At 47.2% G+C, this 20,721-nt stretch overlaps 1 protein-coding gene across 1 annotated transcript in view; it reads left to right on the top strand.

The window, feature by feature from the left end:
* The first annotated feature begins 301 nt into the window (after nt 1-301).
* The window catches only part of FLU (Tetratricopeptide repeat (TPR)-like superfamily protein), a 48,870-nt gene continuing 28,450 nt past the window's right edge, over nt 302-20,721 (top strand). Inside the window, exons 1-7 of the mRNA XM_086825049.1 lie at nt 302-564; nt 3,632-3,821; nt 17,241-17,346; nt 17,428-17,632; nt 17,726-18,000; nt 18,086-18,412; nt 18,508-18,713. Coding sequence (XP_086681175.1) covers nt 427-564; nt 3,632-3,821; nt 17,241-17,346; nt 17,428-17,632; nt 17,726-18,000; nt 18,086-18,412; nt 18,508-18,713 — 1,447 coding nt within the window. The 5' untranslated portion in view covers nt 302-426. The remainder of the gene's footprint in view (nt 565-3,631; nt 3,822-17,240; nt 17,347-17,427; nt 17,633-17,725; nt 18,001-18,085; nt 18,413-18,507; nt 18,714-20,721) is intronic.

Below are 20,721 nucleotides of genomic sequence, written 5' to 3'. Positions count from 1 at the left end.
TCTTTTGAAAAGTTGGAGGCGACATTTTTCATCCAATTACTACTATCTTTTGAAAAGTTGGAGGTGGCATTTTTCCTTCTTCCTTCTCCTGTCAAGATGAGGTGGATTTTTTAAAAGTTGAGCAGGCTAGAGGATAAAGGGAACCCATCTTCTGTTGAACCCATTTTTTCTACTACTATCTTCTGAAAAGTTGGAGGTGGCATTTTTCATCCAATTACTACTATCTTCTGAAAAGTTGGAGGCAACATTTTTTTTTCTCCTTCTAGTGTTAAGATGAGACGGATTTTTCAAAAGTTGAATGCCATCCTAAAGAAAGATTACTTTTGCAAAAATACTGTCTATACTTCGAATTACCTTCTTAGAGGTGAAAAAAAAGGAAATTAAAGAAAACAAGAGCTTTTAGTATTGTGATCTGTGTAATTTTCCATGGCTGCATGCTTACACCTGCCAAGTACCCCTTCACCTCTTCTTCCAACGAAGGCCTTACGTTCGCCTTTAACGAGATATGCTCACAATTACAGTGCGCATCTCCGCGTGCGTGTCATCACCTGCTGCTCCCCTCAGGTAATCAATCCTCACAGCAATGTTGCTTCTATTCGGGTTGTCTAAACCAAATTTAAGGTATAATTCTCTGCTATCAAAACCCTAATTTACTGAGAGCAGGCAAAAATACTGTTTTCCGTCCTTTATCATCTGCTAATACAACTCTAATTATTTGTGAATCCCATCCTAATAGCAAGCGATGGATGGACCTTACCCTCATATGCACGCCTGTAGTCATTTTTTCTACTCGTAAGCGCTTCTCAAAGGCACACAACCACTACTCTACAGTAGAGATAAAGACAACACAAAACCAACACAACACACAGCACACAACACAAAACATACAACAAAACCACTTGGGGAGGCAACAACCCTTGTCACAACGAAACCACTTGGGGAGCCAACAACCCTTGTCAATGTGCAAGCTGACCCACACTGATTGCACCCATGAAAATGGAGTTTGACTCCATCATGAAGTACTGCACTTAGGACCTTGTTTGAAGATAAGTAGGAGGGGGTGCCACTTGCATCAAGCTGCACCATGACTGATGTGGCTCTCTAGTATCTGCATTGTGTAAAGGGGCTAGGCCATTTAGTTGACAGTCAGGTAAGAATGCACTAGGGTTAGTGCACGCATGTGATGCGTGGAGGCAGCAGACCTATGAAATTGTCATGCCAGCCATATGATGTAACATGGATATCAAATTTGGGCCAGAATCAGCACAGACAAGCATTTGCAAGGGTTTTGGCAGCAGTAGGCAGTCCTAGGTCTTTTCTGGTTTGAGGGTCTCCTATAGCAGGCTTATAGGCAGACCTGCTGTATGGGGTTAGCAATTCAGACCCTTTCCCAGCCCTCAGCCTCCATTGAGCAATATTTAACAGTGGAAAATAGTGCAGATCCAGCCTCAGATCGCAGAGGAGCTGCAGGACTTGAGAGACTCAGCAGAGGTAGTTGCAGTCGTGGAGGAGAAGATTGAGAGCACAGAGAGGTTAATGTCTCTAGAAGATTCCAGCATTAAAAAAAAGGGGGGGTGGTTGTGGGGTGTTTTTGCTGTTGGGACCTAGTGCATGTGTTGTGAGATTGCTTTCCTTGGCTGTATTTACTTTCCTTGTGCGATCGAAAGGTAAGTGTTTCCAAGAGAGCATCTGACTCTTCAATACCTGAATTAGAAATTACACGACTGTACAGCAAAGCATGCTATGCATGAGTGCATGTGAGAAGGTGCAAGATAAAACATGTGAAAGATTGTGAGAAGCATACTACACTAGGGACCAGACCTGAGCTGTTCCTCTTTTATGGTGTTTTTAGTGTAAAAGCCCTTTTCTAGCTCTGCATCAGCTGCTACGGGACTTGGTGCAATTATAGATGGCAAACAGTGTCAGTCATTCCATTAGGGCAAACTGTAAGTGACGTAGAAAGCTTGGAGTTTCCAAATAGAATCAGCTTCAACTGCATTGCAAAAGCAGTTTTGTTGTGTAGCCTTCTAAGCAGCACCTACAACAGCCTCGCGTGGTTGTACATCAGGCATCCATCTATGAGATTATTGAGCAACATCTGTCCAACAGTGCGATGGTCGTAGATGCACTTGCCTCCCTGCACAGATATTTCTTGTCAGTACAACCGAGATCGCATATCGGTGGCTGTTTCCCAAGGCAGCAAGGCTGAAGATTGCACGGGCGAGATTCTTGTCTGTAGAATGCTAGTGATGAATTATGCACCCTTGTTGAGTGCTGTAAGCCTCTGAAGAAGTTTGTATGTCATATGGATCAGCAGGCGTCAGATGCATGTGCCATGATTCCTGAGGCCATGCACAGGATAGATTAGGAGAGATGTTGGCCATTGCGAGCCCTATTGATAAAAGGACAAGGTGATTGAGAGACAGTAAAAATAGGGTTTTCACAGGGTTAGTGGCATAAATTTGAAGGGATAATCAGTGTCCAAAGGCAAGCTGCCTATCCGGGAACAATAGAGCAACAGATGGACACGAGTGTTTTGGCAAAATCAGTATATAATCAAGTTGGAGAAGTATGAACAGGTTTGGGGCAGTTTTTGACGAGTTTTGGGCGAACACAGTATCACGAGTGTTAGGGCAAAATCAGTTTTACTGAAAGTTGGAGAAGTATGGACAGGTTTGGGGCAGTTTTTGACCACTTTTGGGCAACTTAAGTGTGTTCAGACTATCCCTGGACATGTGTCCTAATAAGGTTGGGCACCTTTTATTAGGACTAGTTTGCATGCGTTTAATGACATTTGTGATATTTTTCAAGGGCTTAGGGCAGACCAACAAGCAGTAGTAGGGGGGAGTTTTTCCTATAACTAGGCCCTCAAGTTCCCTCATTTTCTTCATCATTCTCCACTCTCAACCCCCAGAGCACCTTTTCAGCCCTCAGAAGTAGTCTTATGGAGCCCAGATCTAGCCCTGGAGCAGCAGCAAAGAAGACAAATTCTTGAGGGCCTCAAAACACAGTTGTTGGAGCTGTAGGAGAAGAGGCAGATAAGTTGTTCAGTTCCCGGTCTCTGCATATGCACACACAGCACGGTGAGGTATTTCTTCAGTTTTCAGCCAGATTTTGTTTGTACTTTCTCATTTTCATATCAGGAAAGCAAATACCTGGCAGGCAAAAGAGGGAGGGGGAGAGGGGGGGGGGGGGGGGGGCACTGTTGTGAATGATCTGGATTTTGCTGCTGTCTGAAACGATTCAGAGCAACAAATAAATCTCAGAGAGATAAATTGCTTTTGTCAAATCACTTGCCATTGTATTATGTGGTGCAACAAACCAAGTTAGAGGACTTGTCACATTCACATGACATTCAACGTGCACATAGCTAGGGTTCTCGTTTTCAGCCACTACATTTCTAGCCCTTTCAACAAGTGAAGCACAAAAGGCGCTTGATAGTGGTTTACAGGTTTGCCTTTTTAGAGAAAAAGTCCATTTAGGTGGCCCATGCATGATGATTGCGCATCCAACTCCCCACCCATCCCAATTTGTGTAACTAGCCTCAATGTACATGACCTCTTTGTGTTTCCTTCTTGTTCTCTCAAAGCTTATTTAGTGCGACTTTCTTCCTCTTTTTTTTTCTTTGCAGGGCTCGACAAGGTTGAAATCAACAGCATGCTTTGCATCACTTGCTGCACTTGTTTTGACAGGTGCAAAACAGGCTTTTGCTTTGCAAGATGTGGGTGAAGCATCAACAGGATTATTTGCAACTAATCCGGAAGTCATGTATGTAATATTTGCTATTGAAGCAGTCGCTCTCATTGGAGCAGCCGTTGGAGGTAGTGAGCTTGCCTATTTTGTGGTGCTTCATCTATTTTGGAGTCCTGTGCAATATTTTGAAATTTAAAAAAGTTTGGTCCCCATCAAGCTCTAGAATATGTTAATCATTCTTATTTCATGGAAAAAAAGAATTAATTGAAATGTAGCTATATCCATAGTGCAGAATTGTCATGGGATACAATGAATGAATATCCTGTGCAGGCCACTGGTTGTTTGGAACGTGTTTCTAACCTGTCGAGGAATTCAGAACTTTTTGCTCTAGACTCCACCTTCTGGATGCTCAGAATGTTTTTTACTTTATGGATGAAGCTTCCCCCCTTTGATGTTTCTGTGTTTCCCTTCTAAGGTTTCTTACACCTAGGGTTGTAGATGGCCATTGGGACCTAGTGCTTGTGTTCATGCGTTGCTGAACGTAATCATATCCTGGGAATGCCTGTGGCCTTCTTTGAGTGAAATGTGTTCAAGGGTGAGGGCTTTTTGGAGACCTGGCACCCTGATAGGAACAACTTACAAAATCCTTACCGGAGCCATCAATTGACGCCTCCTCCAACCTTTTCTTCCAAACATGATGCATGGTAGCCAGACTGGCTTCATTTGGGGTAGGAGCATCTTGGATAACATTTTGAGAGGTGGAAACACTAGCATGGACCCATTACCAAGAGTTGGTGTTACTTTTGCTAGACTTCGAGAAGGCCTATGACTGTGTAGAGTAGGTGTACCTGGAGGGCACTATATGATCCTTATCCTATTTTCAATTGCTTGGGTGAGGGGACTTAGGAGTGTCAGCTCTGTACTCCTTGGCATCCAGAATGCTAGGGGAGAGTGCTAAGCATGTACCGCTTAGTTTGATAGGGCTACCCTTGGCCTCTTCCTCTTCTTTTTTGTGGTGGAGATCGTGAACCACCTCGGGGTTCAGGATACAAGTTTATAAGGCCTCAGGCCACCGGCTTTTGGACTCAAATGTTTGTGGATGACATGGGAGTATACCTTGCAGGCATAGCGGGGAACTTGCATTTCACAGTTGCAATTGAGGAGTTTTGCCTTGCTTAACTGGGAATTACTCCCACTCCGACATGGCGACAATGGAGGCGTTTCAATGGATGGGGCACTCCCTTGGGTGATAGAAAGGCATTGATATCAGAAGATAGTCCCTCTTCTCTTGGTTATTCAAGAAAAAGCTCTTGCATTGATATCAGAAGATAGTCCCTCTTCTCTTGATTATTCAACAAAAGCTCTTGCATTGGAGTACAACTAGACTCTTTGTGGCAGGCTGGGTTTTGGTGGCTAACCAGATTCTCCTTCCCACCATGTGGTACATCACTTTGTGTTGGTTTTCCTTGCGATCCTTCTGTTGCGCCAATTTGGTTGCCTTCACTGTCACTTTTGTAGGTAAAAATCGTGCCATCTTCGTCAATTTGTCTACCACCAACCAGATAGCGTTGTGATTCATGCCCTCTGCTGGTCCGTGGCAAACCTACAATGAAGTCTATGGAAATACTCTCCTATTTACCTCTTGGGATCTCTAGAGGATATAACATACCTCCAGCCCTAAGGCATTCAGCCTTATTCACTTGACATTGACGATACTTTACCACATAGTCCTGAATATAAGCTAGTAAAACGTCCGTTTTACTGGTTCGTTGTACCCTTGGATGACCCGTTGCAGGAGCGTCATGACATTCATACAGGATCCTCTTCCTAATCTTAGTGTTATCTGGTACACAAACCTTCTCATTCCGGAAGTGCAATTCATTCTGAATAAGGAACTGACCACCTACAACACTAACGGATGGCATGAATCCTGAGTGTCGATCTAAATCTATGGAGATCCTTGCCTAGACCTGCTGCCAATGCCGGCTAAAATGAGTGTCGGTCTCACAAGCCTCTGAGAGAGTCATAAAAATCAACTCTAATCTCGATGAAGCTCAAAGAGTTCACCTCTTGAGTTATGTATAAACATTAGTACAAGGTCCTTGAGACCCCCCTTTAAAAGGTTCATTCATGTATTGCCACCACACATCTATTCAGGCTACCCTTTTGATACTTTATCTCCATATCGAAATCTTGCACCAGCTCAGTCCACCGTGCTTTCCTCCCCCTCAACTCAGGTCTATCACAGATGTACTTGATCGACTCATGGTCGGTCAGCACAACAAACTTGGTTCCATAAAGATAACATCACCAAGTTTTTAGAGCATGTATAATCGCATACAGCTCTTTCTCCTAAGTGTGCCATTTGAATTGGGTATCGTCAAGCTTCTTGCTTTTAAATGCCACAGGTCTTTCATCTTGGAACAATGCTGCGGGTATCGTGAAATCACTAGTATCTGTCTCGACCACAAATGGTCTGCTAGGATCCGGCAAGGCCAATACAGGTGCTTCCTTCACCTTAAGTTGCCTCACAGTCTGAGGAATTGGCCAATCCAAAACCTTTTGTATCCGCTCAAGATCTATGCTCATCCCAGCTCGAGAAATCCGATATCCTAGATAGATGAGCGCTCTTTTGAAGAACTCACATTTTGTCCCATCTTAAAATCCTCAAGACGATGTGGAGATGTTTGACGTGCTCCTCTAGAGTACGACTGTATATCAAGATATCATCTAGAAATACAACCATGAATTTCCCTAAATAATCTCTAAAGAGATCATTCATCATCTGTTGGAAAGTAGCAGGAGCATTTGTGTGCCCAAAAGGTAACACGAGAAACTCCTAATGGCAATACCGTGTGCGGAATCCTATCTTAAAGATGTCTTGTCACGCGCATCCCGCACTTGGATGCCACGTAGACATTTCTGTACAGAAGGTGCAGGACCTGGGATGGTGAACTGGTCCCATGTGAGCCCAGTCCGGGACGAGTCAGCCAAGGATCCATCTCAGTCGTCCGAGGTCAGGTGTGCATTGTCCTGCACATGAGTCCAAGGTCAGGTGTGCACTGTCCTGCACATGAAACAGTGCCAGTCCGCGCTGTGAGTCTCCCTCTGGATTGATGTCAGTTGTTCTGTATGTTTGGTCTGCCACCAGATATCAGACAGCTGTGTAGATATAGGTATGCAGCAGGTTTGGACGCGGGGAAGGCTATGGGCCACCCCAAGTGGGGCCAAGCAACCCCAGAACTTGCCCACCAGCCCAAGGAGGGGCTGGGCAGGCTGTCGGCCAGCCCAAGAGGGCTTGGCCAAGCAGCCGACTGGCTTTTGGGCCAGCCCAGCCAGTTGGCTAGCCCATGGCTGCAGGCGGCCAGTGCCCAGGTGCTGCCCAGCAGCCTGCGCTGGGCTGGACAGCAGCCCACAGAGGCAGCCAAGACAGTCCAGTGTGAAAGCGTGGCATTTTCAGCATTAAATGCTATTAAAACAGGTCGTGGAGGAAAAGTAAAACAGCCGACGGTTCCTGATGGGGAAGTATAAATAGTGGAGGCCACAATCCCATTCACCATCTCATCATTCACCAAGTGCTCAAGCAATAAAAGGGGCCAAGACAGCCAAGGGTTTGCTAACGCAAAGGGATGAAGGATTCAGGTCAAGGGCAAGGTATTCCCAGCCAAGAAAAGGTCCAAGATTGCTGTATTTTCTTTCTTGTACTGAGAAAGCTCCTCAGCACTCAACTTGCCACCTGTCTTGCCTGCCTCCGCTTTCTGATCTGGAGTAAGCTTTGACACATTGTTCGAGTTCTTGGAGCCAGAGGCTTCCAGGCTCTGTCACCTGGGAACTCATGAAGCTGTATGGCTCGACAAAGAGTTTTTCGAAGACTATCCGGCATTATTGACGGATTATTTGGAGGCTATGCAGCTTCTGTCGAGTTAAGTAGAAGGGGATGTCACGTGCATCCCGCACATGGATGCCACGTAGACATTTCTGTACAGAAGGTGCAGGACCTGGGATGGTGAACTGGTCCCATGTGAGCCCAGTCCGGGACGAGTCAGAGCCAGGGATCCATCTCAGTCGTCCGAGGTCAGGTGTGCATTGTCCTGCACATGAGTCCAAGGTCAGGTGTGCACTGTCCTGCACCTGAAACAGTGCCAGTCCGCGCTGTGAGTCTCCCTCTGGAATGATGTCAGTTGCTCTGTATGTTTGGTCTGCCACCAGATATCAGACAGCTGTGTAGATATAGGTATGCAGCAGGTTTGGACGCGGGGAAGGCTATGGGCCACCCCAAGGGGGGCCAAGCAGCCCCAAGACTTGCCCACCAGCCCAAGGAGGGGCTGGGCAGGCTGTCGGCCAGCCCAAGAGGGCTTGGCCAAGCAGCCGACTGGCTTTTGGGCTAGCCCAGCCAGTTGGCTAGCCCATAGGGCAGCCTGGACTGCAGGCGGCCAGTGCCCAGGTGCTGCCCAGCAGCCTGCGCTGGACTGGACAGCAGCCCACAGAGGCAGCCAGGACAGTCCAGTGTGAAAGCGTGGCATTTTCAGCATTAAATGTTATTAAAACAGGTCGTGGAGGAAAAGTAAACCAGCCGACTGCTCCTGATGGGGAAGTATAAATAGTGGAGGGTACAATCCCATTCACCATCTCATCATTCACCAAGTGATCAAGCAATCCAAGGGGCCAAGACAGCCAAGGGTTTGCTAACGCAAAGGGGTGAAGGATTCAGGTCAAGGGCAGGGTATTCCCAGCCAAGAAAAGGTCCAAGATTGCTGTATTTTCTTTCAGTTTTCTCATCATTCTAATAAAGCAAATACACCATCCGTGGTGGGGGCCCTATAAAGGGTAATTGGGACCCAATACTGTGTCCTCTCCATCTCTCCCTCTCTCTCTCTCTATTTTCCGCACTTCTCTTGAGTTTTTGAAGTTACCGATCTTTCTCCGAAGCTTCCGCATATTACAGTATGAGAAAGCTCCGAGTCCGAGTAAGCGTAATACGCAGTGCTTAACTATTGTTGATAGGTTTAGCAAATTTGTTATGCTTATTCCTTGTTGCAGGGCCAATGTGACCGCCGAGGATGTTGCCCAGTTGTTCATTCGGCATTGGTACCCAATTGGCGGGATTCCTAGAACCATAGTGTCAGACCGAGATGCCAAGTTTACCAGTCATTTTTGGAGGACATTGCTTGATAATTTTGGTACTAAGTTGAATTTTTCCAGTGCATTCCACCCACAGACGCATGGCCAGACAGAGATATACAACCAGTTGGCCTTTGATGTGCTGAAGTGTTATGTCCACGATCAGCAAGGTAAGTGGGAATCGTATTTGCCTTTAGTTCAAGCTGTTTTGAATGACTCTTTTTCTTCAGCTTTTGGCAGGACTCCATATGAGGCAGCGTTTGGAAGACCTTTCCAGTCGCCCGTTAACCAGGACTTCGTCTTCAGTACCAGAGGCGAACAGAGTGACGGAGTCTTACTAGGAGATTTTAGAGTCAGTAAAGGACAGATTGGCTAAAGCGCAAGAGGCCTACACTCGACAGGCCAATAAAGACCGAAGGGATATGAAGTTTTCGGAAGGAGATTGGGTTTATCTTCGGATAATGAAGCAAAGATTGAAGCAGGTGGGCAAGCGATGCCCAAAGTTGTCTTTCAGGAGCTTCGGATCTTTTCCCATCATCCGGAAAAAGATTAATGAGGTGTCTATGCACCTCCGAGTTGGACTATGCACGATGTATTTCATGTCAGTTGGTTAAAGCCATATGCAGGTCCACCCCCTTCAGAGGTCAAAGACGAAGCGGAACCAGACATTGTTGATGAAGCAGAAGTAATGGTTCTAGAACAGATCCTTCTGCACCGTTTCAAGCATGGCTCAGGCCGAAGAATACGACAGTTCCTCACGAAGTTTCAGGACCGAGGAACTCATGAAGCGGTATGGCTCGACAAAGAGTTTTTCGAAGACTATCCGGCGTTATTGACGGATTATTTGGAGGCTATGCAGCTTCCGTCAAGTTAAGCAGAAGGGGATGTCACGTGCATCTCGCCCTTGGATGCCACGTAGACATTTCTATACAGAAGGTGCAGGACCTGGGATGGTGAACTGGTCCCATGTGAGCCCAGTCCGGGACGAGTCAGAGCCAGGGATCCATCTCAGTCGTCCGAGGTCAGGTGTGCATTGTCCTGCACATGAGTCCAAGGTCAGGTGTGCACTGTCCCGCACATGAAACAGTGCCAGTCCGCGCTGTGAGTCTCCCTCTGGAATGATGTCAGTTGTTCTGTATGTTTGGTCTGCCACCAGATATCAGACAGCTGTGTAGATATAGGTATGCAGCAGGTTTGGACGCGGGGAAGGCTATGGGCCACCCCAAGGGGGGCCAAGCAGCCCCAAGACTTGCCCACCAGCCCAAGGAGGGGCTGGGCAGGCTGTCGGCCAGCCCAAGAGGGCTTGGCCAAGCAGCCGATTGGCTTTTGGGCCAGCCCAGCCAGTTGGCTAGCCCATGGACTGCAGGCGGCCAGTGCCCAGGTGCTGCCCAGCAGCCTGCGCTGGGCTGGACAGCAGCCCACAGAGGCAGCCAGGACAGTCCAGTGTGAAAGCGTGGCATTTTCAGCATTAAATGTTATTAAAATAGGTCGTGGAGGAAAAATAAACCAGCCGACTGCTCCTGATGGGGAAGTATAAATAGTGGAGGCCACAATCCCATTCACCATCTCATCATTCACCAAGTGCTCAAGCAATCCAAGGGGCCAAGACAGCCAAGGGTTTGCTAACGCAAAAAGGGGTGAAGGATTCAGGTCAAGGGCAGGGTATTCCCAGCCAAGAAAAGGTCTAAGATTGCTGTATTTTCTTTCAGTTTTCTCATCATTCTAATAAAGCAAATACACCATCCGTGGTGGGGGCCCTATAGAGGGTAATTGGGACCCAATACTGTGTCCTCTCCATCTCTCCCTCTCTCTCTCTCTCTATTTTCTGCACTTCTCCTTTCAAGTTTGTGCGTTAATTTCCGTCGCGAAAAGAGTGTTGAATCCTGAGTTTTTGAAGTTACCGATCTTTCTCCGAAGCTTCCGCATATTACAGTATGAGAAAGCTCCGAGTCCGAGTAAGCGTAATACGCAGTGCTTAACTATTGTTGATAGGTTTAGCAAATTTGTTATGCTTATTCCTTGCAGGGCCAATGTGACCGCCGAGGATGTTGCCCAGTTGTTCATTCGGCATTGGTACCCAATTGGCGAGATTCCTAGAACCATAGTGTCAGACCGAGATGCCAAGTTTACCAGTCATTTTTGGAGGGCATTGTTTGATAATTTTGGTACTAAGTTGAATTTTTCCAGTGCATTCCACCCACAGACGTATGGCGAGGGAGAGATATACAACCAGTTGGCCTTTGATGTGTTGAAGTGTTATGTCCACGATCAGCAAGGTAAGTGGGAATCGTATTTGCCTTTAGTTCAAGCTGTTTTGAATGACTCTTTCTTCAGCTATTGGCAGGACTCCATATGAGGCAGCGTTTGGAAGACCTTTCCAGTCGTTGTTAACCAGGACTTTGTCTTCAGTACTAGAGGCGAATAGAGTGACGGAGTCTTACTAGGAGATTTTAGAGTCAGTAAAGGACAGATTGGCTAAAGCGCAAGAGGCCTACACTCGACAGGCTAATAAAGACCGAAGGGATATGAAGTTTTCGGAAGGAGATTGGGTTTATCTTCGGATAATGAAGCAAAGATTGAAGCAGGTGGGCAAGCGATGCCCAAAGTTGTCTTTTAGGAGCTTCGGACCTTTTCCCATCCGGAAAAAGATTAATGAGGTGTCTATGCAGTTAAAGCTACCTCCGAGTTGGACTTTCCACAATGGCCTGCCGCCATACATCCGCAGTGACCATACATACTCCTCCCTGCCCACCCAAGGGGCCAAACCCTGCAGACCAAAATGTGTCCCATCTACCAGGCATCACCGAACCATATCTCCGAATCTTGCTCTCACTCAAATGGTGCTCGTGCATCATCAGAATATCAATACTGCCCCCAACCAGGCATCTCTGAAGCTCCTGCCTCAAGCAACCACGATAACGTACATAGCGTGCGCCGCCAAGGCCCTGTACATTCCATGGGATGATCCTCATGGATGACCTGCTGAGGTGGAGGCTGTCTCAGCCATACGGCAGGCCTTCGCAAGCGGCTTGGATGGAGAATAGTCCCCATCCGAGCGGCTACGAATCTGCCCACCCGGTGTGCTGCAGGAATCTCGGATGAGGCGCCAGTGGTGGCTGTGTCCCATGGCGATTGCCTCCCGCTTAGAGAGAGCAACCTCGTGTATGCATACATAACCAGGGTCGCGTGCTAGGTCTGCCACTATGCGAACCACCAAATGTCGAATCCCGGAGGCATCCACACTCCCGGTATCAAAGAAATGAGCCAACTCCAAGAGCCGGCCTATCACGTCTGTCATCTCCAGATCGCTCACATGGTGAGAAAACTCAACTGCCTGAGTCTTCAAAATGCTAAGAGCGAGATCCAGAGTCCACTCCCGGTCGCTAGGGCCACAGAGAGGGAAGGAGAAGGCCACCGCTGAATCAAGTGCCTCCTCCCCTCGGGCCGGAGGTATCACCACATGAACTCTGATGGGTGCTAGCTCATGGGGGCCCTCCGCTCCAAAAAGCCGTGTGGAGTAGTCAAAAGCCTCCGAGCGCTGTCTAGTGTCGAGACTACTCAGCCGACTGCGGATAGAGGATATCCGTGAAGCCCGAATCGGCATGGTAGGTCTCCTCTGCAAGGACGGTGCTCAGCGCCCGCCGGACTGCAGGTGAGCGCCAGGGTGCTGCCAGGGCCTCCCTGGGAGCTGAGGCGAGCGAAGGGGGAGGGGGGGGGGGAGGGGGGTCGCGGACAAAACGGGAGCGGGAGGAGGCGAAGGTGGAAGCGAGGCGGGAGGGGGGGACGGGGGCGAAGGAGGGGGTGCTGGCATCTCCTGATCCTCAGTCTGCGCTGGGGTCTCCTCCTGGAGGGGAGCAAAGCTGTTCCTCACTGGAACCCAGTGATGCTGAGACTGTGGTTGCTGCTGCATCGGTCTCTAAGCATGCGACTGTGGGTGTCTCCCTCTACGGCGCTCCTGTCCAGGTTGCCACTCCGAGGTCTCTGTGGGCTGAGCAGGTGTCCCGGAGGCTGCCTGCCGAGCCGCATCTGTGGGCGGGCCATCGGGGGCTTGCTGCTGCGGTGAAGGTCGGGGTCTCCTGCGAGGGCAGGCCTTTGCCATGTGGCTGACCTGCCTGCATATAAAACACTGGTTCGGGAGCCCCAAAAACTCCACTCTCTGATCGATCCATCCCCCCCCAAAAACTGCACAAAAGGCGGAGCAGGGAGGGGCGGAGGGGGAAAGGCGGAAGATAGAGGGGGAGGGGGGAGACAGAGGGGGGGGAGACAGAGGGGAAGGGGCTGAAAACAGAGGGGGGGGAGACAGAGGGGAAGGGGCTGAAAACAGAGGGGGGCGGAGGGAAACGTGAAAAGGGGTGGGGGAGGTGCGTAAGGCAGAGGTGGCGAAAGGGCAGGGGGGGCGGAGGAAACGCGAAAGGGGGGGGGGAGAGGGGGGGCGGAGGCAGGCGGAGGGGGTGGGTCGCGGAGGAAGGGGAAGAGCAGAGGGGGCGCGAAGGAGACGGAGCAGGGGGCGGCGGGCGCGAAAGAGAAGGGGCGGGGGGCGCGAGAAGACCAGGCGGGAGGAGTAGACGCGAGGGCGGAGAGGACGGGGCAGGCGGGGGGAAACAGTCGCGAGGGCGGGGAGGAGGGTGTGCGTGCAGGCGGCGGCGCGAGCAGGGGGGGAGCGAAAGCTTACTTACAGACATGTTTGATGTTACTGGACGTGTCCATAAGTGACCATCATATTTTTGCTCCATTCCATCCATATTTCCTATTTTGCCATATGTTGGTGGAAACTCTAGGATGGTATCACCATCATAATGTCTTGGCACCTCCTGGACTTGGATGACTCGAGTAACTTTTTCCAGCAATGAACGTAGAAGAGAAGGTTGCTCCTTCTTACGAAGAACTGAAAGTATACTCTCTGAAGCAATACATTCATCTTCAGAGATATTGTGCTTAGAACCTTTTGGATTGCTTGTGCCTTCACCTGGTTGCAAAACAGTTGCTGAGCCATTCAAGTCACTCTCAGAGGAGGAGCTCGAGATATGAACATGGGTGTTTTGTGTCCCTAATTCTTTCTCCACTGAGGTCTCCAAATGTCGGACATCTTGGGCAATGTCATTAGCACTAGAATCAAGACTATCAGCAGCATAGAGAGGACTACATTGTAGCATATATGTTTTACTTCGAGTAATATCCACAAGGTAGTTTTTATTGCCCTCCATGTCATAATGAGCGATGATTTCCTGTAGGCTTCCATTGGTCCTAGTAGCTTTCACTCCAGAAAGGGCGTGTGATGAAGGCAGAAACCCTTGTAGATATCCATGACTGACAAGCGTGGTCTGGTGGAGAAGTATTAAAGTTTGAGATTTTTTGTTGCAGCCAACAAGCTCCCACTCAAAGGTCACAGTGTGCTCCATAGGGAAGGCAATACGAAGATGCAGAAAGGACAGGAGAGACGAAAATGTGAAATGAAAATAAAAAAACGAAGGAACAGGTGGACTTTACAAAACAAAAATAGAAGATCAGGTATCTAGGCCGAATCAATCATTGTCAGGTAAGGCGGCTGAAATGATAAAACAAGGTGGAGCAATCACGATTGAGAATGGTCATGACAAATTTTTTTATAAAAAATATACAAATATATATAAAAAATATATATAAAAATTCTAAGTTAAATATGTATCTTTTTATATTAATTTATTATATGTATGTTTTAAATTATACATTTATTGGTTCCAAGTATTATATGTATCTTTTTATATTAGTTTTTTGTATGTAACTGTCTATAGGCCCTATTTATTTATTGAGTTTGAATAAGAGAGAAAAAGAGAGAGAGACCAAGACCAGAGAGAGAAAAGGAAGACAGAATCTAGAGAGAGGTGGAGAGATTTGCTGACAAGGAGGGATGTGGAGGGAGGTGGCGAACTTTAATACAATCTCCTTAGAAAGGAACACTTCTTTCCTGCATGGGCTTGCTTATTTTTTCTTAGGCTTTTGTTTCTGTTTTCTCCATCTTCTCTGGCTATAGAGACCACCTCTGCGAAGCTTGGGGCAACAGATCTTGATCTTCTCCTCCAGTTCTGAGCTTGGGCCAAGAAGGTAAGCACTCCAGATTTCCTCCTGCTGTTCTGAGCTGCTTTTGGAGACGACATCTGTGTGGTTCCCATCCCCCTGAGGGGTCCCCACAGCCAGCCGCCATGGCCGGCCTGAGGGGGATGGGAGGAGTCCCTCAGGGGGGCTGAGAGGGGCGGCGGCGATGCTGAGGGGGAGGAGGCGGCGGCGGTAGAGGTGGAGATGAAGGTAGAGGTGGAGGGTGAGGGCGGGGGGATCTTTCACTACACGAGCTTGCGGGCGGCCAGGTCCTACCTCGAGGCAGGTGTGATCCCCCCCTTGCCCCCCGTTGCTCCGGCTAGTCCACACCCCCGGCTCTGGACCATCCCCCGGCTCTGTCGGGGGCCTGGATTGGTCGGAGCAATGGGGGGCAAGGGGGGAGATGTGCAGGATGTGCAAGTTGATAAGAATGGCGGCGATGGTGAGGAGGCGGTGGCGGCAGCGGCGGCGGTGGAGGTGGAGGGCGAGGGCGGGGGAATCTTTCACTACACGAGCTTGCGGGATTTGCTTAGTGAAAGCAAGGGCCAGACGCCGGAGTAGCTGTGGTGTGACGTGTCGCAGGTGGAGCTGAAGAACAAGCTGTTGGAGCAGGCGGCCAGGGTCTACCTCCAGGCAGGTGCGATCCCCCCCTTGCCCCCCGTTGCTCCGGCCAGTCCAGGCCCCCGGCAAAGCCGGGTGCATCCCCCGGCTCTGCCGGGGGCCTGCACATCCTGCACATCTCCCCCCTTGCCCCCCGTTGCTCCGGCTAGTCCAGGCCCCCGGTAGAGCAACGGGGGACAAGGGGGGGGATGTGCAGGATGTGCAGGCCCTGGCAGAGCCGGGGGCAGGTCTAGCGCAGACCTGCCCCCGGCTCTGTCGGAGGCCTGCACATCCTGGTGATTCCCCCCTTGCCCCCCATTGCTCCGGCTAGTCCAGGCCCCCGGCTCTGCCGGGGGCCTGCACATCCTGCACATCTCCCCCCTTGCCCCCCGTTGCTCCGGCCAGTCCAAGCCCCCAGCAGAGCAACGAGGGGCAAGGGGGGGGATGTGCAGGCCCCCGGCTCTGCCGGGGGCCTGATCCCTCCCTTGCTCCCCGTTGCTCCGGCCAGTCCTCTGCCGGGGGCCTGCACATCCTGCACATCTCCCCCCTTGCCTCCCGTTGCTTCGGCCAGTCCAGGCCCCCGTCAGAGCCGAGGGCAGGTCTGCGCTGCTCCCGGCTCTGCCGGGGGCTTGCACATCCTGCACATCCCCCCCTTGCCCCCCGTTGCTCCGGCCAGTCCAGGCCTGTACTGCCCCTTTCAGCCCCCTGAGGGACTTCTCCCATCCCCCCCCATCCCCCTGAGGGACTCCTCCCATCCCCCCCCATCCCCCTGAGGGGCCCCCACAGCCAACCGCCGTGGCTTGAGAGAGATGTACTGACCTTTCGTCTCCTGTCTGTCATTTAGCTCAAAGTGTTTGCTACTCATATTCAAGGTAAAAGAGAGAGAGATGGCTCCAAGAAAAGCAAGAAAAAAACAGGCAAAGACTAAGAAAGGTATATGATGTGAATAGCCAAGATTCTACTGAGATTGTGTTTTTATGTTTTTAGATATACTTACTTGGGCTTGGTGTGTGTGTCTTACAGACAACAGGGGATACTCACTTAGATCTAGGCGTGTTTGTTTGACTCTTAGCGAGAAAGCTCAATCACGGACACCTGTGTCCTCACATGTATCTCCTGTTAGAGAGGAAACAGAAGCGCATAATTCTCTTGTTCATGAGGAAGAAGCGCTTGTGTTGGAGAATGAAATTGACTCAATGAGCTCACCTCCTCCAACTCACACGGAGATGCCTGAATCTAGTACTGGTCAAGGGGAGACCCATAGAAGGCTTGGAAAATCTATTGAATTGGGATTGCTTGGTGATGTATTCACTAAGTTTTTTGTGCAACGCAATTCCTCTACCCCATTGGTCCCTTTATGCAGGCTGATTCCAAATGAAGCCATCCGTACAGTTTCTAGCCAACTTGAGGTGTTTCATGATTCCTTTGACTGCCATGGCTATGTCGAAGCATCTCCTCCTTTTTTAGTTTCACTTACACGTCCCGGAAGCTCTATGTATTTCGCGGTCACACAAATAGACTTGCAAGAATGGGGACCATACTGGGTGGTACAACATGACAGATTTGAGGATGAAATCAGAGGAACTCAGTGGGAGGATCTAAGTGGTAAGAAGTTTCTTGTTTGGGATGGCAATCATCGTGTGAAGACATGGATGTCTCGAGTGCGCGAAGCTATGTTCTTTTGAATGCCATAGAGTGATTTTATGCAACATTAAAAGTAATATATTGTAATATCTTTATTTTGTTTTCTCTAGCTTGGTCTCATAGCCCCTCACGCCATGTCCGGGTCAAATGTCAATTTTTGGTTGTGGACAAGAAGCAAGAAGGAGAATTGCTATTGGCTTTGCAATCTCAAAATGAGTAAGTGATCTCTCTCTACTGAATTACGGACATTGTGAAGTCATTGTGAAGTTCTTGGCTCATTGTGACTCTTTACAACAGATTGGTGCGCACTAGTGTTACACCCACATTGTCACATGAGATCTTCATGTTTCAACGATTTGGAATGGCGGACAAATCATCCATATTGGACTACCTTGGTGAAGACGTAAGGAGGTGGGCTTTAATGGAGCTTAGTTTGGAGCGACGAAGTGGAGAGCAATGGTACAATGCTCCAGCTACAATCTTGGCACAGCTTGTGTGGAAGGTAGTGTTTGCATTTCCCATCTTTTATTAATAAACGGATTATCAATGTTTTTTAATCGTGTGAGTGATAATGAGTCCTTTTCGTTATACGTAGACATCGTTTGAAAATGCGGTGAAGCAAGCTATATCATGCATTGATAGACATGCCATGGGGTTGCAAGAATATGAGACAAAATGTGAGAAAGCCAGACGTGTTGTAGAGCAAACATTTCGAGATAGAGCGTACAAGATGCTCATAATTGCAAACCCATCCAATGGTGATGCATTCTTTCAACTCGTATATAACTATGATTGGTCTAAGAAGGGATTGGTTGCTCTGACCAAAGAAAAGCTCTACACAGTCACCATATCTCGGATTTCATCTCAAAGGTATGTCACATGTCAATAAATCTCGCTTAACATAAACTAACCTTAACATCTAATCTCTTATGGCTTTGGTATGATGCTGAAATAGGAAGACGGAATTGCTTCAAATGCTTATGACTGGGAGGGCGAAGGACAAGGTAATTTCGGAGATGTTTGGGGATAACAAAAAGACGTTGCTGCATATGAAGAAAGAGTTGTATTGGGAAGAGCTAATAGGGGAGGCGGACTCTATTTTGGAGGGTTTATTGGTATATGATGATGTTATCTACACCCCACCATTTATGCAATGGGTGAAAGAGGAGCGATCGAAACACATACCATGGGTCTTCCATGAGGTGTGGGCAAAGATTGGAAAAGTGAAGGAAGGCCAAAAGCAACATGAGGTGGAGAATGCCGCAAAGAGGGTTGTCTACAGGTATATATCTTCTAATGCCATTCTATTTTTGCAGAAAATACATATACGCATTAAAAAAATATTTTAGTGCTATTTGTTTTATTTTGGATATGTAGGTGGGTCCAGCTACTCATTGGCCGAGGTCTAATGGACGAAGAGATGGAAGCAATCAAAGAATGGGCAGATCCAAATTCCTCGGAAACAATGTACCCGAAGGGATGGGTTGAGAGAGGGGTTTCTGATTGGGAATATAAGAGATGTCCTTGGTGGTTGGAATATCCTCTAAATCATGTGCCTCCAAGTGAGGAGCTCCTAGAAAAAGGTACTTTTTTGCTTTCTACTGAATTATATGCATGTAAATGTATATGTATATGTATATGTAAACCTTCCTACCTATACAAATACATACCTATGCATACATATAAATATATATAAACTATCCATATGCATATACATATTAGATACATATACATACATATATATACATATACAAATATATATGTAAACATATATGTACATATACATATGCATACATAAATGAATTCCTACATACATACACTAAATTATATACTGAATTCCTACATACATACAAAGTTCATGTTACATTTAAGATTTGGCATGTTAGATTTTAAAGAAACATTGTTAAGTTTTGAAGTTTATTTTGGGATTTTTAATCCTTTAAAAATCCCAAAATAAACTTCAAAACTTAACAATGTTTCTTTAAAATCTAACATGCCAAATCTTAAATGTAACATGAACTTTGTATGTATGTAGGAATTCAGTATATAATTTAGTGTATGTATGTAGGAATTCATTTATGTATGCATATGTATATGTACATATATGTTTACATATATATTTGTATATGTATATATATGTATGTATATGTATCTAATATGTATATGCATATGGATAGTTTATATATATTTATATGTATGCATAGGTATGTATTTGTATAGGTAGGAAGGTTTACATATACATATACATATACATTTACATGCATATAATTCAGTAGAAAGCAAAAAAGTACCTTTTTCTAGGAGCTCCTCACTTGGAGGCACATGATTTAGAGGATAGTCCAACCACCAAGGACATCTCTTATATTCCCAATCAGAAACCCCTCTCTCAACCCATCCCTTCGGGTACATTGTTTCCGAGGAATTTGGATCTATCCATTCTTTGATTGCTTCCATCTCTTCGTCTATTAGACCTCGGCCAATGAGTAGCTGGATCCACCTACATATCCAAAATAAAACAAATGGCACTAAAATATTTTTTTAATGCGTATATGTATTTTCAGCAAGGACATCTCTTATATTCCCAATCAGAAATCCCTCTCTCAACCCATTCCTTCGGGTACATTGTTTCCGAGGAATTTGGATCTGCCCATTCTTTGATTGCTTCCGTCTCTTCGTCCATTAGACCTCGGCCAATGAGTAGCTGGACCCACCTACATATCCAAAATAAAACAAATAGCACTAAAATATTTTTTTAATGCGTATATATATTTTCTGTAAAAATAGAATGGCATTAGAAAATATATACCTGTAGACAACCCTCTTTGCGGCATTCTCCACCTCATGTTGCTTTTGGCCTTCCTTCACTTTTTCAATCTTTGCCCACACCTCATGGAAGACCCATGGTATGTGTTTCGATCGCTCCTCTTTTACCCATTGCATAAATGGTGGGGTGTAGATAACATCATCATATACCAATAAACCCTCCAAAATAGAGTCCGCCTCCCCTATTAGCTCTTCCCAATACAACTCTTTCTTCATATGCAGCAACGTCTTTTTGTTATCCCCAAACATCTTCGAAATTACCTTGTCCTTCGCCCTCCCGGTCATAAGCATTTGAAGCAATTCCGTCTTCCTATTTCAGCATCATACCAAAGCCATAAGAGATTAGATGTTAAGGTTAGTTTATGTTAAGGGAGGTTAATTGACATGTGACATACCTTTGAGATGAAATCCGAGATATGGCGACTGTGTAGAGCTTTTCTTTGGTCAGAGCAACCAATCTCTTCTTAGACCAATCATAGTTATATACGAGTTGAAAGAATGCATCACCATTGGATGGGTTTGCAATTATGAGCATCTTGTACGCTTTATCTCGAAATGTTTGCTCTACAACACGTCTGGCTTTCTCACATTTTGTCTCATATTCTTGCAACCCCATGGCATGTCTATCAATGCATGATATAGCTTGCTTCACCGCATTTTCAAACGATGTCTACGTATAACGAAAAGGACTCATTATCACTCACACGATTAAAAAACATTGATAATCCGTTTATTAATAAAAGATGGGAAATGCAAACACTACCTTCC

The sequence above is a fragment of the Cibotium barometz genome, chromosome 31 (assembly GCF_041138505.1).
Source record: "Cibotium barometz isolate CiBa-2024 chromosome 31, ASM4113850v1, whole genome shotgun sequence".
NCBI lineage: Eukaryota > Viridiplantae > Streptophyta > Polypodiopsida > Cyatheales > Cibotiaceae > Cibotium > Cibotium barometz.
Note: the sequence above shows the minus strand (reverse complement) of the source record. Positions and strands in the feature narration are given on the sequence as shown.